This window comes from Oryzias melastigma, unplaced genomic scaffold (assembly GCF_002922805.2).
Source record: "Oryzias melastigma strain HK-1 unplaced genomic scaffold, ASM292280v2 sc00283, whole genome shotgun sequence".
Classification (NCBI taxonomy): domain Eukaryota; kingdom Metazoa; phylum Chordata; class Actinopteri; order Beloniformes; family Adrianichthyidae; genus Oryzias; species Oryzias melastigma.
The window spans coordinates 20,012-34,284 of NW_023416905.1; the positions used below are offsets into that span (position 1 = coordinate 20,012).

Here is a 14,273-nt window from a genome sequence, read left to right on the forward strand (position 1 = left end):
TGATAAGATTTCATTCTTTTTTCTATATATTTCCAACTTTTTCTGTTGAAATGTTATAAGTTAAACAAGCTTTTATTTTGAAAGAGCCAGTGATGCTGAAACAATAGAAAGAGACTGAAGATGAGATGAGCAACCCCCCCTGGAATGTTGACCCCTGTGCAGTGGACTAGTGGGGAGGGACGGCTGAACCAATCACAGAAAGACTGCTGCAGCTTTCCCTTCAAAAGGAACCAATCAGATGTTGTTACTTTGATTCCTTTGTCTGGAAGTTTCCATGTGGAAGCTTCCAGAGTCTTTTCTGTTTGTCTGCAGGCTGAGCAGAACTGACTCCTGCAGGATCACAGGAACTTTCAGGGAAATCTCAAAGCAGGAGAACAGTTTCTGTTTGGAGCTTTTTTCTGTGATTGTGAGACTAGCAGATGATCGGAGCTGCTGCTGTTCAGAGGACTTTGGTGTTTGTTGGAGCTGAAGATCTTCTGCAGCTGCAGGAACCATGTCTTCAGAACCTCTGGAAGATTCTGACAGAGAACAACTTTCTGCTGCTGAAGAAACCTTCAGAATCTGTGAAGGAACCATCGTCCAGAATGAGAATGAGGAGCTCTGTGGTCAGCGCAGACTGCTGGATATCACCTGGAACCCGCAGCTTCAGCTCGACCTCAAAGGTATGTTGTTCACTGATTCCAGCTGAGCTGACCTGAAGTCCAGCTGGATCAAACTTCTTCCTAAAACCTTTTTATTATTCCTCACAAACACAACAAAAAAGCGTATGAGAAACAAAAACAGTAAAAGAAAAGCGAAAAAAAAATAGAATTCCAGGAAATATGTCAAATAGACATGTTTTATGTCTGATATATGAATACAACATGGACAAATGACTAAATGTAGGCAGTGTCACATAGGTGAAGTTGTTCTGATTAAAATTATATCAAATAAGCATGTTAAATTGTAAATACAGAGGTAAATTCAGAGTTTCAGGCCCTAGCTTCTAGAGGGTTAAAGTTGCAAACATTTTGGCGTTAAGCTCCCTTTCTCCACTAAAACTGAATGGTTTGGCCTTCATTGTGTCCATTTCTTAATCTCTTGAGTTTCATTTGCTCCCCCTAGTGGTGGAATTGGAATGGCATTGGGGCCATTTCTTAAGATGCCACAGGAATGGGCTTGAAACTTGTTTTCTTTTTTGAAAATTCTTATATATTTTTTTCTTCATAACTGGGCCAGATTAAACTATCTGCTGTATGTCTGTCACCCCTGCTCTAGAATAATGAAATTAACTAAGATCTAGTGGGCTCAGCAACTTAGATTCACATCTGATGTAATTTATATTTTTAGTCAATTTTTTACTGTAAATTTTCACATTTTTCTTCAATAGCTTTTAATTTTTAAACCTTATTGGTCCGAATCACTCTAGAATAATAAAATTAACTAATAACTATCCAGTTCAGCAACTTAGATTCACTTTTGATGTTATTTTCTATTTTTAGCCAATTTTTTAACGTAAATTTTTATGTTTTTCTTCAATAGCTTTTCGCTTTTATACCTACATGGTCCAAATCACTTTAGAATAATAAAAATTAACTAAGATCTATCCGGGTCAGCAACTTACATTCACTTTTGATGTAATTTTTATTTCTGGTCACTTTTTGACTTTTAATTTTTTGAACCTTTTAAGTAATTGAACCTTATTGGTCCAAATAACTCTAGAACAATAACATTAACTAAGAATTATTGGGGTCAGCAGTTTATTAGCTTTCTATGCTTTTTCTAATTTCTAACAGTCTTTCTCTGTACATTTTCATTCAATATTTTTTACTCCCGGTCTTGATGCCTTCTGGATCCTCCATCAGGAGTTTTTCTAGGCACTTCCCATGGGGCATAGACCCAGAGGAACACACAGGACTCATAGGAGGGACTATGTCTTTCGGCTGTGCCCTGAATGCCCTTACTTAAAAATGTTCCCCAAAAAATGGTTCCTGATCACTGTGAAAAGTGTAATCTTTTTATTATTTGTTTAAAGATGTTCCTTCAATTGTTTTTTCTGTATTTCTATATACCAGTGTGATCAAAATTTGTAAACAAAACCACGTGACTAAAGACCTCTTCAGTCAAGTAAACGATTGAACTAATTATTTCCTTTTGGAGAACATGACAATCTAATGTTCTACATTTGTCCGCGGCTCACCAATCGCCTCATTTCTACCGTGTTTACATCACGTGACTGTCGGGTACGGTGGCTGTTTTGGTTCAATTTTTCTGTTCTTGGTTCGTTTCATATTCAGACTGAGGAATCTCGGAGAGAATAGAATTTTAGCCCAATTGGAATCAAAGCGAGACTACCATGAAAGATTGGTCTGAGAGTAGTTCTTGGTACAGGAAGTTAGTTATTTTCTGCAGGAGACAGATTCTGGCGGCAGGAGAGAACTACATTTGCACCACAGCCCCACTGAGACGGTGGGTGTGTTTTTGTTGTGGTCATGGGGGCGGAGCTTGCAGCATAGACTCTTCCTGGAGGGAGCTGTAAGCATCGATCTTACATCAGCACGTTTCCAACCGCTCATTTTAGTAGGTATTGAATTTAGTAGGTATGGGAGGGGCTGCTGCATACAGCACAGATTTTTACAGGATGACTCTTAAATGCATGAACGGATCAAAATGGTTTGAGGTTCTCTATGGTGAGGAATGAACAGTAAAATGCATTTAAAACTTCAAAAAGTAGAATTTTCATGGTAGGGCCCCTTTAATATCCTTTGAATCATAGTCTATGTTTATGCTTCCTCTATGTATGGATTTATGTTCTAACAGTTCCTGCATGGGTTTCCTCTTGTAATTCAAGTTCTTCAACTTATAAACACAACAGGGTAAAACCTCCAGCTAAATAGGTATTAAGCTGGAGGCTTTATCTCTAGTTTATTACCTTAATACTTTTATCTCAGATATTCTGCTTATTACAATTTTTTAAAATTATAACTGGATTTATGGGTTGCAGCCAGAGAACGCGGCGGGAGTAACAGACTGTCAAACTATCCACACTGTATCCCGCTTTTCTCAGTCTTTAAGGTTTATGAATGAATATGAATGAAGCTTTAGCTACGCAGTTCATTTCCAGTGTAAACTCATAACCCATGTGCCATTTGGTTTGAAGAGCGCCAATTACGTTCATTACACAGACAGGTGTTCTGTAGACACGGAATCAGTTGTAGATCTTCTGGTTTATCTCCAAACAGCACATTAATGACAGCAGCACACAATCTATTTGAACCTGTGAAACGGCCACAGCAGAGCTTGCTATGTTAGCGCAAATTGTAGCTTAGCTTAGCAAGATGAAGCTCTCTGTTCAGCGTGATCCAACTCAGTCACATGCTTCATATTCATGTTCTGCCTTGTAGAAATTACATTGGACACTTTTTGTCTTCATGTTCTTTTATGTTTTCATGTATATTTTCGAGCTCTGTTAGCATGTTGTTATGATACCGAACATACCCAGAACTTCCCGTGACCTAACTGCTGACCAGATTAGCATCACTGCACGTGTATGGAGCTAAATCGGGGCCAATATTATTTGAAACTGAAATAAAATGTTGTGAAAAAATATTAATATTTGGCTGAAAAAAATAGGTCTCAGATCTCAACATTATAATTTGAAAACTTTTTTTTAGTTTAAAAAACTTTTTTTTTCAGTTTTAAATCTAAATAAGATAAAACTCTGATTTTTACACCCGTCTTGGGACAACTTCAGACTATGACAGAGCAGACTAAACAGACATTTTCTGACAGTAATTATTACAGTTCTCTCTTATCAGTCAGTGAACGCACCAGGACTGAAGTTCCCCCTGTCATCCATTTTGATTGGTCTTCGTGTTAGCCCCGCCCCAACGCGCCACAAGAGGGCCAAAAGTTTTGTAACTGAAACTTTCAGATTCGTAAACGCAAAAAAAAAAAGTTTTGAAACTGAAAAAAAGTTTTGAAATTAAAATTCTGAGTTTTGAGACCTGTTTTTTCCGTCCAAACAATAATATTTTATTCAAAATATTTTATATTGGTTTTAAATAATATTGGCCCTGATTTAGCTCCATACACGTGTGTCTCATAGAAAATGGCAGATCTGACATTAGAAAGCGTGCACTGTACTTTTGAGAATAAGGCAAAGAAAAAACAAACAAAAACAAACAATGCTTTGACGACCAAATTAGTTGTCGAGTATTTTAATAGTCGACGTAGTCGCGACTAATCATGGTAGCCCTATTGTCTACAAGTTTTGAAATACTTTATACATGTTTTATAAAATATATGTTTTAAAGCTTTAAAAAATAATTTCAGGCATTTATTAAAGATGCCATACCATGAAAATTCTACTTTTCGAGGTTTTAAATGCATTTTACTGTTCATTCCTCACTATGAAGAACCCTAAAGCAGCATTTTGATCCGTTCATGCATTTAAGAGTAATCCTGTAAAACCTGGGCTGTCTGCAGCAGCCCCTCCCATACCCACGAAAACAAGCGGTTTGAAACATTCTGACGTAAGATGGATGCCAATCCCTCCAGAAAGAGTCTATGCTGCAAGCTCCGCCCCAAACCACAACAAAAACACACCCACCATCTCCGTGGAGCTGTGGTGCAATCGTAGTTCTCTCCTGCCGCCAGAATCTGTCTCCTGGCAGGAGATAGTTACATTCCTGTACCAGAAACCGCTCTCTGACCAATCTTTCAAGTTAGTCTTCATTTCAATCGGACTGAACTTCTGTTCACTCTAAGATTCCTCAGACTGAATATGAAACGAACCGACAGCAGAAAAACTGAACCAAAACGGCCACCGTACCCGACAGTCACGTGATGTAAAGACGGTAGAAATGAGGCGATTGGTGAGCCGCGGACAAATGTAGAACATTAGATTGTCGTGTTCTCCAAAAGGAAATAAATGGTCCAACGGTTTACTTGTTAGAACGCTTATTTTAACACCACTAAAAAACATATAACTCTCTTTTCTGTTTCTCGTTATGCGATTTGCGCGCCGGCTGCTGCCGTGATGTCCTCTTAAAGTGTTAGTAATGCCCTGGGACAAAGCTAAAATAAGTATCCATATGTTCTAATGTATCAAAAATAAATAATAAATAATTACCGTTGACAAACGCAGGTTTTTGTAAAATTTGACAAATTAAACGACAAATCACACTCGCATTTCGCCCTGCTTCAGAAATGGCTCGATTTGGGTCACGTGACGCGTTGACGTCACATGGGTGAGACAGCGCCAGCAGCAGAATGCAGGCGGACCCGGGGTGTCTGCAGATACATGTATGTGGGTGCGCTGCGGCAAAGTTGAATTCTATAAACATCGGTGTTATGGTCCGACGGAGTATTAGGGCCACCAAAAAAAAAAATAATGATAAAATTATGATTTTTAAAGTCGTAAATTTACGAGATTTACAATCGAAATGAGCCTATTGTGAATGAACACTGAGCAGAATCAGACCGACTAAACTGTGAAAAGCTTCTGATTTCAACAGGTAAACTGAATGTTTAAAACATTGCACATGTTTGGAAGTTTCTTTGTTTGATTTGCAGTTTATTAATCATTGATGGTGGCTTGCAGGATCTCTGCAGATCCGTTGATGAAACCATCGACACTCGCAGCGGTCCACCAGTCATTTCTTCCTCCGTGAAAGATCAGATCTCATTCATTTCTGTGTGATGCTTTCATCTGAAGAGGAATCGTTTTCGGAATTTTCAGTGTACTTAGCTAACGTGACAGACTGTTGTCATCCCCTGTTGTTGTTGTGTGTTGAAACGGGACGATTCATGTGGAGAACGGGGCGTACGGAGCACTGTTTACATTCTCCTTTTTTTTCTGCGCATGTCAGAGACATGCAGTAAGGTGGTGAAAGAGCTTCCGGGTATGTGAATAAAGTGAATAAATAAGTGAATAAATAAATAATAATAAAGTGGCGGACGGTCCTGCAAACATGTCTCTAAGCTCTTTATTTTGCATATGAAACTCTGCATTACCGACCCGGATAGTCAGCGTCATTGATGATTTGATTTAGAGTCGCCAAAAGGTTCCGATCTGTAAATAAAGCTTCACGAGATGCTCCACGTCTTCCAGCTTCGAGCATGGCTCTGATAAACGGACAGCTTTCAGTTTCATCGGCATTCTCAGCGTCATTGCCAAATAGTGAGCTCCTACTTTCCGCGCTGCCGGCTCAAATTGATAGGGCTTTACAGTCCTCAAACCACAAACACCCGGCGCCTCTGAATCAGCGTCACTTTCAGAACAAATGTTTCCACAATCTGAGTCTGAAGACAGAATTGTGGACCTGGAAATATCGCCGCTATCGCTAGCTCAGACACGCAAAGGAGAAGCCATCTTGCTATATTGACCCCTGTTACGTCACACGCACCACGTGACCAAAACGGAGCTTTTGACCCGGAAGAGACAGGTTTGCCAAATTTGGCCTCAAAAATGCCGTTTTATTTCAATATTTCTTGCTCAAAACACGCCAAAAGATTTGGAAATGGTAAATATAAGGCGAAATACAGTTAACACCGAAAATGACCCACAACCCCATTACTAACCCTTTAAAAGCTCTATTGTAGTTCCAACAGAATTCTCTTAAAAACAATGTCATAACACCGCAACTATGAGACACGGAAACTAATTAAAATGTGGTTGAATTAAATCCGGCTCAATAAAACAACTTTTAACATGATCCACATTCATTCTACCACCTTTTTTTAGCATGCATACCTGTGTAGCTGTAGCATCTCCAGTAATCGTCATGCAGGATTCCTTCATAGTCTCAAGCAAGGATCTCTCCATTCCCCATTGTTATTTGCAATGGCAATAGAACCTTCAGCTCAGGCGGTTCGGTCTGATCCCACAATAACTGGATCGGTTGTTGGCCAGAAGAGTCACAAAATTGCTTTACATGCAGATGATATTTTATTATTTTTGAAAAACCCAGCTGTTTCAATAAAAAACTTAACACAAAAAAAATTAGGAATTTAGTAATTTCTCTGGATATAAGATTAAACTCTCAAAATCAGAAGCTATGTCATTAGGCACTAAGCCTAAACTGCCCCCCCCCTCTTCTTTCTCTTTTAACTGGACCTCTACAGGATTTATGTATTTATGTATATTTATTACACCTGACTTCCATCACGTGTTTAGAGCTAACTTTTACCCACTTTTTGATAAGATCAAATCAGATCTTGAACGTTGGAGTTGTCTTCCAGTATCCTGGCTGGGTAAAATATAAATTCTGAAAATGAATGTTCTTCCTCGTCTACTCTATCCAATGAGAATGATTCATATCCTTTTCACACTCAAAACAACTCGTAAAATAAATGGATGGTTTAGTTATTTCATCTGGCACAAAGACCCCTTATAAAATTGAATACTTTGCAATATCCAATTGATGTTGGGGGCTTTGATTCGCTTGACCTTAAAAATCAGATAAGTGCTGTATTGGAGTTTATACCAGTTTGGCTTTGTAAAAATACCACTTCTGTTTGGTTCGATCTTAAAGCTGTAACATCTGACTGCCCCCTTTCAACTTTACTTTTTTCTAACAGCTTGTCAAAGAACGCTCTAAAAATCCAATCATAATTAATACAGTTAACTTGGTTAACTGTACTTGGAGACTTGGTTTAACATCAATATGCACACCATTAACTCACAATTAAAATATCCTACCAGGTTTACTTGACTCTGGTTTTAAACATTTGGGGTCCAAAGGCATTCTCTGTTTGGGAAACCTTTTTCAGGACGGAGTCCTCATGACCTTTAATCAGATTGTGGAGAAGTATGGGATTTCAAAAAAGGACCTTTTTCGCTTCTTTCAGATAAGGGATTTCATAGGGGAAAAAAAACTTCATACCAACTGACCTCAATGTTTCTCATATAGAAAAGCAGATATTTTCTACTAAAAGAAATGTATCAATAAAGTGTCTGTATAATATCCTGAAAAACTCATTAGCTGTTAGTCCTATGGATTTGGGATGGGGAACTTGGGGTTTAAATCGTGGAGAATATATGGAAAAAATCTGGCATAACACTCAAAAGATTCCAGTCTGTAAAAGAAAAGAACCAGAGCTATACAACTTAAAATTTTACATAGAACACATCTATCACCAGCGGCTGGGTGGCTCAGTGGGCTAGGTGAAGGGCTGGCACTCAGGAGCCCTGGGTTCGATTCCAGGGTTGTCCACTGATCCCCACCCAGATTGGGTCCGTAGGCAAGACCCTTGACGCTGCTGCCTAACTGGGTCCCTGTGCCCCTCAAGTACAGGGTTGTGTCAGGAAGAGCATCCGGCGTAAAAACTATGCCAAACAGTGGGTGCTGTTACGCTGTGGCGACTCCGAAAGGGATAAGCCGAAAGTGAACTACTACTAGTCTGGACAATCACACCTCCCTGCGACAGACTGGCGACCTGTCCAGGGTGTACCCCGACTTCGCCCATCAGTAGCCGGGATAGGCTCCGGCGCCCCCGCGACCCCGAAAGGGAAGAAGCGGTTAAGAAGATGGATGGATGGACATCTATCACCAAATTGTCTTTCTAAATTTAAGTCCACTGTTACATCATTATGCCCCAAATGTAAAAATATTTCTGGTACACAAACACATTGCTACTGGTCCTGCCCTGAAAAAAAAAAATATATTGGATATTGATAGCCTATGCATTGCAGCAAACGTTAAAAATAAATATTACCCCAGAGCCAGTCACATCCCTCCTTGGTCTCCCTAACACACATATTAAGAATACAGCTCGCAGAAAGTTATTCATTATACTAACCTTTTGTGCAAGAAAAAAATATTCTGTTGAACTGGATTTCTGAGAAGCCCCCGACCTTATATGGATGGCTGAAAATAATAATGGACCACATCCCATTAGACCACTTAACGTGTGTAGTGCACTCCACAACTGCTAACTTCTTTAAAATAAGGAAGCCTTTTCTGGATTATATAACTATTGATGTGCCTGTTGTTCTTTATAAAGGTTTTCTTTGAAACAGCTGCCAGTTCTGATAAAAAATATTTACAATATATCTTTTTAAGTTTATCTTTTAAGTTTGTTTATTTGAATTATTTTGTTCTATGAAATGTATTTTCTTCTTTTGTCTGTTTATGTATCTGTTGTTGTCAGTGTTGGGCATCTCACTTCAAAAAAGTAATTTTTTATTTTTTAGTTTAGTTTTTATTTAATTTTTTTAGGTGTATGCCTTGTTTGGTGTGAAAATGAATACATACATTTATAAAATAAATGCGGTCGGGTGAATTCATGCTCAATAAAACAACTTTTAACGTGATCCACATTGATTCTACATGTTCTTTAGCGTGGATACCTGTAGCGTCTCCAGTAACTGTCATGCGGGATTTCTCCGCGGTTTCAAAGCTGCAGTAGAGGTTTTGAACCTGGACTTCATACAGACTCTCAAAATCCATCAGCAAAATAAAAAGCTTGAAAAAGGGAAAAATCCTGGCAAGATTTTGCAGACCACAGCGCATCCATCTTTTTTTTCTGTTTTTACCCACCCCCTATAGCTACTGGCCATTGACTGAAGAGATCTTTAGTCACGTGGTTTTGTTTACAAATTTTTATCATGCTGGAAGGGCTGAGGAGGCGGGCTCAAGGATGAAGTCATAAAATGGGCGGAATCGACAAGGAGCACCTCAGAAATCGAGTCAGTTTACTTCTGGATATTAAAACGGGCCACAAAAATGACTCGTATATCATAAATAATTTGTTTTTTGGTGTTCCCAATGTAATATATGATCATATATATGGATACAGATCACTCTGAAAGGCTGAAGAAAATCATGGTAGGGCCCCTTTAAGTTTGACTGTAGTTGATTCAGATTTCCTCATTTGATTTAAGTCTGGTTTTAGTGCCAAAAAAGGTGAAAAGCTTCATAATTTATAAAAGTCCTCATAAACTATTGTCTTTATTTATAGTTATCGTATAGCTTAAAAACCTCAAGTTTAAGGCTAAAGATGGTTAAAATGTGTTTTTTTACATCCAGTCAAAGGGCAAACCGATTAATCGAATAATTGAAAAAAAAATCTGAGATTAGTCGAATATTAAAATAATCATTTGGGGCAGCCATATATTTTTCATGTGATGGACTTCCAATCTGTCCAGGGTGTACCTTGTCTTTATCCAACAGTAGCCAGGTTGAGCTCTAGGAGACCCATGACCCCAAACTGGATAATGCAGTTTAAGAGGATGGATGGATGGATGGATGAGTGCATGCATGCTTAATAATACACAAAATCCTTTAAAAGGACTCATTCTTGTGTTTGTTTCCCTGCAGTCCTCCCCCAGCATTGGGTGACTGAAGAGGAAGATCTCTGCAACCAGCAGAGGAACTTCAGAGAGGAACAAGAGGATCCAGAACCTCCACAGACTAAAGAGGAACTGAAGGAACCAGAACCTCCACAGACTAAAGAGGAACCGAAGGAACCAGAAGATCCACAGATTAAAGAGGAAAAGGACAAACAAGAACCCCAACAGATTAAACAGGGACAGGAGAAACCAGAACCTCCATGGGTTAAAGAGGAGCAAGAACACATTTCCATCAGTCAGAATGAAGAGAAACTTGATATAAAGCAGGAGATTGATACCTTGATGGAGATTCCTTCTTATGAGGAAAATGATCACAGTGAAGCAGATCTAAACAGACAGAAGAGCTTCAGTGTAACTGAGAGTCAGGATGAAGAAGGAAACCAACATGAAGAATCAACATCAACTACAGATGAAGAGACAGAGCCACAGAACAGAGATCAGAGGAAGAGAAGAGACAGAAGTCATGTCCAAAGTGTGGCCAGCTCTCACATGTCAGAAGGTCAGTGTGACTCTGATGTTAGAAAAAAATCAAAAAAGGAAACTTCAGCAGAGAAGCTCAAAAAATCTCTTAAAGAAAATAGACTTTCCTCCGTTAAGTCTGGTAAAAGAAATATAATTGCAAACAATGTGTCTGCCAACAGGAGAGCTGAGTCTGATAGAAGACCTCATGTCTGCGACGAATGTGGTAAAAATTGTGGTAGCTTGTCTCAATTAACAATTCACATGAGAACTCACACAAGAGAGAAGCCTTTTTGTTGTCAAGAATGTGATAAAAGTTTTCATAATGCAGCCAATCTCAAACAGCATATGAGAACTCATACTGGAGAAAAGCCTTTTCAATGTCAAGAATGTGATAAAAGTTTTAGTCAAACATCTAGTCTCAAAACACACTTAAGAATTCATACAGGAGAGAAGCCTTTTTGTTGTCGAGAATGTCATAAAAGTTTTCATGATGCAGCAAATCTCAAAAAGCATATGAGAACTCATACTGGAGAAAAGCCTTTTCAATGTCAAGAATGTGATAAAACTTTTAGTCAAAAATCTAGTCTCAAATCACACATGAGAACTCATACAGGAGAGAAGCCTTTTTGTTGTCAAGAATGTGATAAAAGTTTTAGTCACGTATCTAGTCTCAAAATACACATGAGAACTCATACAGGCGAGAAGCCTTTTCACTGTCAAGAATGTGATAAAATCTTTTGTGACCTATCTGGTTTCAGAAGACACATGATAGCTCATACTGGAGAGCCATTTTCTTGTAAAGAATGTGATAAAAGTTTTAGTCGCGTATCTAGTCTCAAAAGACACATGAGAACTCATACAGGAGAAAAACCTTTTTGGTGTCAAGAATGTGATAAATGTTTTCGTCATGGATCAAATCTCAAAAGACACATGAGAACTCACAGAGGGGAGAAGCCTTTTTGTTGTCCAAAATGTGATACAAGTTTTTGTCATGCATCAACCCTTCAATCACACATAAGAACTCATACAGGAGAAAAGCATTTTTGTTGTCAAGACTGTAATAAAGGTTTTAGTCATATATCTAGACTCAAATCACACATAAGAACTCATACAAGATAGAAGCCTTTTTGTTGTCAAGAATGTGATCAAATTTTTAGTCAGAAATTAAATCTCAAAAGACACATGATAATTCATACCAGAGAGAAGACCTTTTCTTGAAAACAATGTGATACAACTTTTCATATTAATTTTTTAGTCTCAAAAGACACATGAGAATTAACACAAAAGAGAAACCTTTTCTTAGAAAAAAGTTAGTTTAGTCAAAATTTGATTCAGTTATTAAATCAAAGTAGGCAGAAGTGAGTATTTAATGCATAACATTAAACAATTTTCTGAAGTTTAATGTTTGTAGTAAGAACATCTTTTTTATCATTATTATTTTTGTGATATAATAATTACATTTTCTAAGACAAATCTTTAGAGTTTCATTGTCTATAAGCCACAATCCTCAAAATGAATTATATTTAGGATTGAAACATTTATATCTGTATAAAGATTTTTTACTATATGAGCTTTACTTTTTATTGATTGACAAAAAATATTGAACTGTTCCATTAAAATTCATTGTTTTAGTTGTATCATAAAAGTTAAATCTTCAGCTCATGTTTTTTGTTTTAAAGTTGTTGTGTTAACCTTTGTTGATGTAGTTTATGCTGAGACATTGTGTATGTTGTTTAAATTTGTGTATTAATATGACAATACTAGAAATGTTGTAAATACATATTTATTTCTGACAAATTTTACGTGACCTTTGAACCTTTCATTATTACTTAAAACAAAAAATGACTACATTTTATATTAAATATATATTGTTGAGTCATGTGAGCAAATAATTTTTATAAGAAAATATTTTCTTTAAATTGTAATAAGGAAGAGATGCATCATAAAAGACTGACATTTCTGTCTTTTGTTGTTGTGATTCCTGTTTTGTACCAGAGATTAGAAGAGTTAGTTGTCAGTGTTCTGTCTCAATCTTTCCTGTGAAGAATAAAGTGGACGTGAACATCAGTCAGAAGTGTGGAGTCTTTCCCACAGTGTGGCTTTCTGCTGTTTGTTGGTTCTCTGCAGGTTCCAAAGCTGGACTCCTCAAGTCCAGTTCTGACTGCTGAACTCATCTGAGTTAACATTTCTACATCAACTACTGTCACCAATCAGGATTGAGTTTGTTGGAAGGCCACACTCCTTCCACTAAAGGAGAATCTGTCAATCAAACATTTTGAACGTACGAGGTGGGGGCCAGCGGGGGCCACATTAAGGCCGAAACTAGGTGTTGTCAGGTTGATTGTCCAATGGGTGTGCTCCCAATTATTGAAGATTGTTCTCAGGTGTTTTCCTTGTCATGTCATTGCCTATTTAAACTTTCCTGCACCAATAAACAGGTGATAGTATGATCTGACTGCAGACTGTGTCCCAGTGTGTTCTTGCTGCCCTGGTGTGAAGCCCAGTTCAACAGGTTATGGGCCCAGGTGCGCTGATGTTTGCGCACACATGGTGTGAGTAGCAAAACAGCTTGACAAACTACCGTCTCAAAGTTTTGGAGTGCCAGCACCATGAGTGAAAGGACAAGTTCACGTTGGTCTCGTCTTGTGTTTGATGGAGACGAAAAGAATTATGAACTGTGGGAGACAAAGTTTTTGGGACATCTGCGGTTACAGAAATTGAAGGATACAATCCTAAATGAACCATCTGTTGATGCTGATGAAGACACACTGGCTGAGGATGCAGCGAAAAATGCTGAAGCATATGCTGAACTGATCCAATTTCTTGACGATAAAAGTTTGTCCCTGGTCATGCGAGGGGCTGCAGATGATGGGCGTGGCGCTCTCAAGATATTGCAGGACTATTATGCTGGCAAAGGAAAACCCCGCATTGTGAGTCTCTACACAGAACTGACTTCCCTGCAAAAGCTAAGTGGTGAGAGTGTGACTGATTACGTCATACGTGCCGAGACCACAATCACAGCACTGAGGAATGCTGGAGAAGTTTTGAGCGATGGACCACTAGTTGCAATGGTCTTAAAAGGATTGCTAGAGTCCTTCAAGCCTTTTTCCATTTTTGTTACTCAAAGAGATGAGACCCTCTCCTTTGCAGATTTTAAGACCAAATTGCGAAGTTATGAGACCACTGAAGGTATGCGCACAGCTGCGGCCAAGGACAATGTCATGGGTGCCCAAGCGCAGAAGACTGGTGCCCCTGCAGGCTCAAAGACGCGAAATGTGGAGAGCAGAGACATTGAGTGTTTCCGTTGCGGCCAGAGAGGACACAAAGCAAGACAGTGTCAGCGTGGTCAGCAGTGGTACAGCCAAGGCAAAAGCACCACACGGCGAGGAGGCCGGAGGCAGCAGCAACAGGATAATGCACGCGGAGTGTCGGAGGAGATGGATAACACTTTTGCCTTCTTGGTGACCGCTGATGA

The 14,273-nt window shown here is 38.7% G+C and overlaps 2 protein-coding genes across 2 annotated transcripts in view; both read left to right on the forward strand.

Annotated features, from left to right (window-relative positions):
• Positions 1-239: 239 nt before the first annotated feature.
• Positions 240-14,273, forward strand: part of LOC112140913 (gastrula zinc finger protein XlCGF57.1-like) — a 153,408-nt gene continuing 139,374 nt past the window's right edge. The window contains exon 1 of the mRNA XM_036210895.1: positions 240-662. Coding sequence (XP_036066788.1) covers positions 494-662 — 169 coding nt within the window. The 5' untranslated portion in view covers positions 240-493. The remainder of the gene's footprint in view (positions 663-14,273) is intronic.
• Positions 10,829-12,292, forward strand: LOC112140912 (gastrula zinc finger protein XlCGF7.1-like). Its single transcript, XM_036210896.1, has one exon. The coding sequence runs from the start codon at positions 11,060-11,062 to the stop codon at positions 11,915-11,917; it is 858 nt and encodes a 285-aa protein (XP_036066789.1). The 5' UTR covers positions 10,829-11,059; the 3' UTR covers positions 11,918-12,292.

Bases quoted from the DNA above. Each gene is read 5' to 3' on its own strand.
- LOC112140912 (XM_036210896.1), top strand. From the start codon at position 11,060: ATGAGAACTCACACAAGAGAGAAGCCTTTTTGTTGTCAAGAATGTGAT.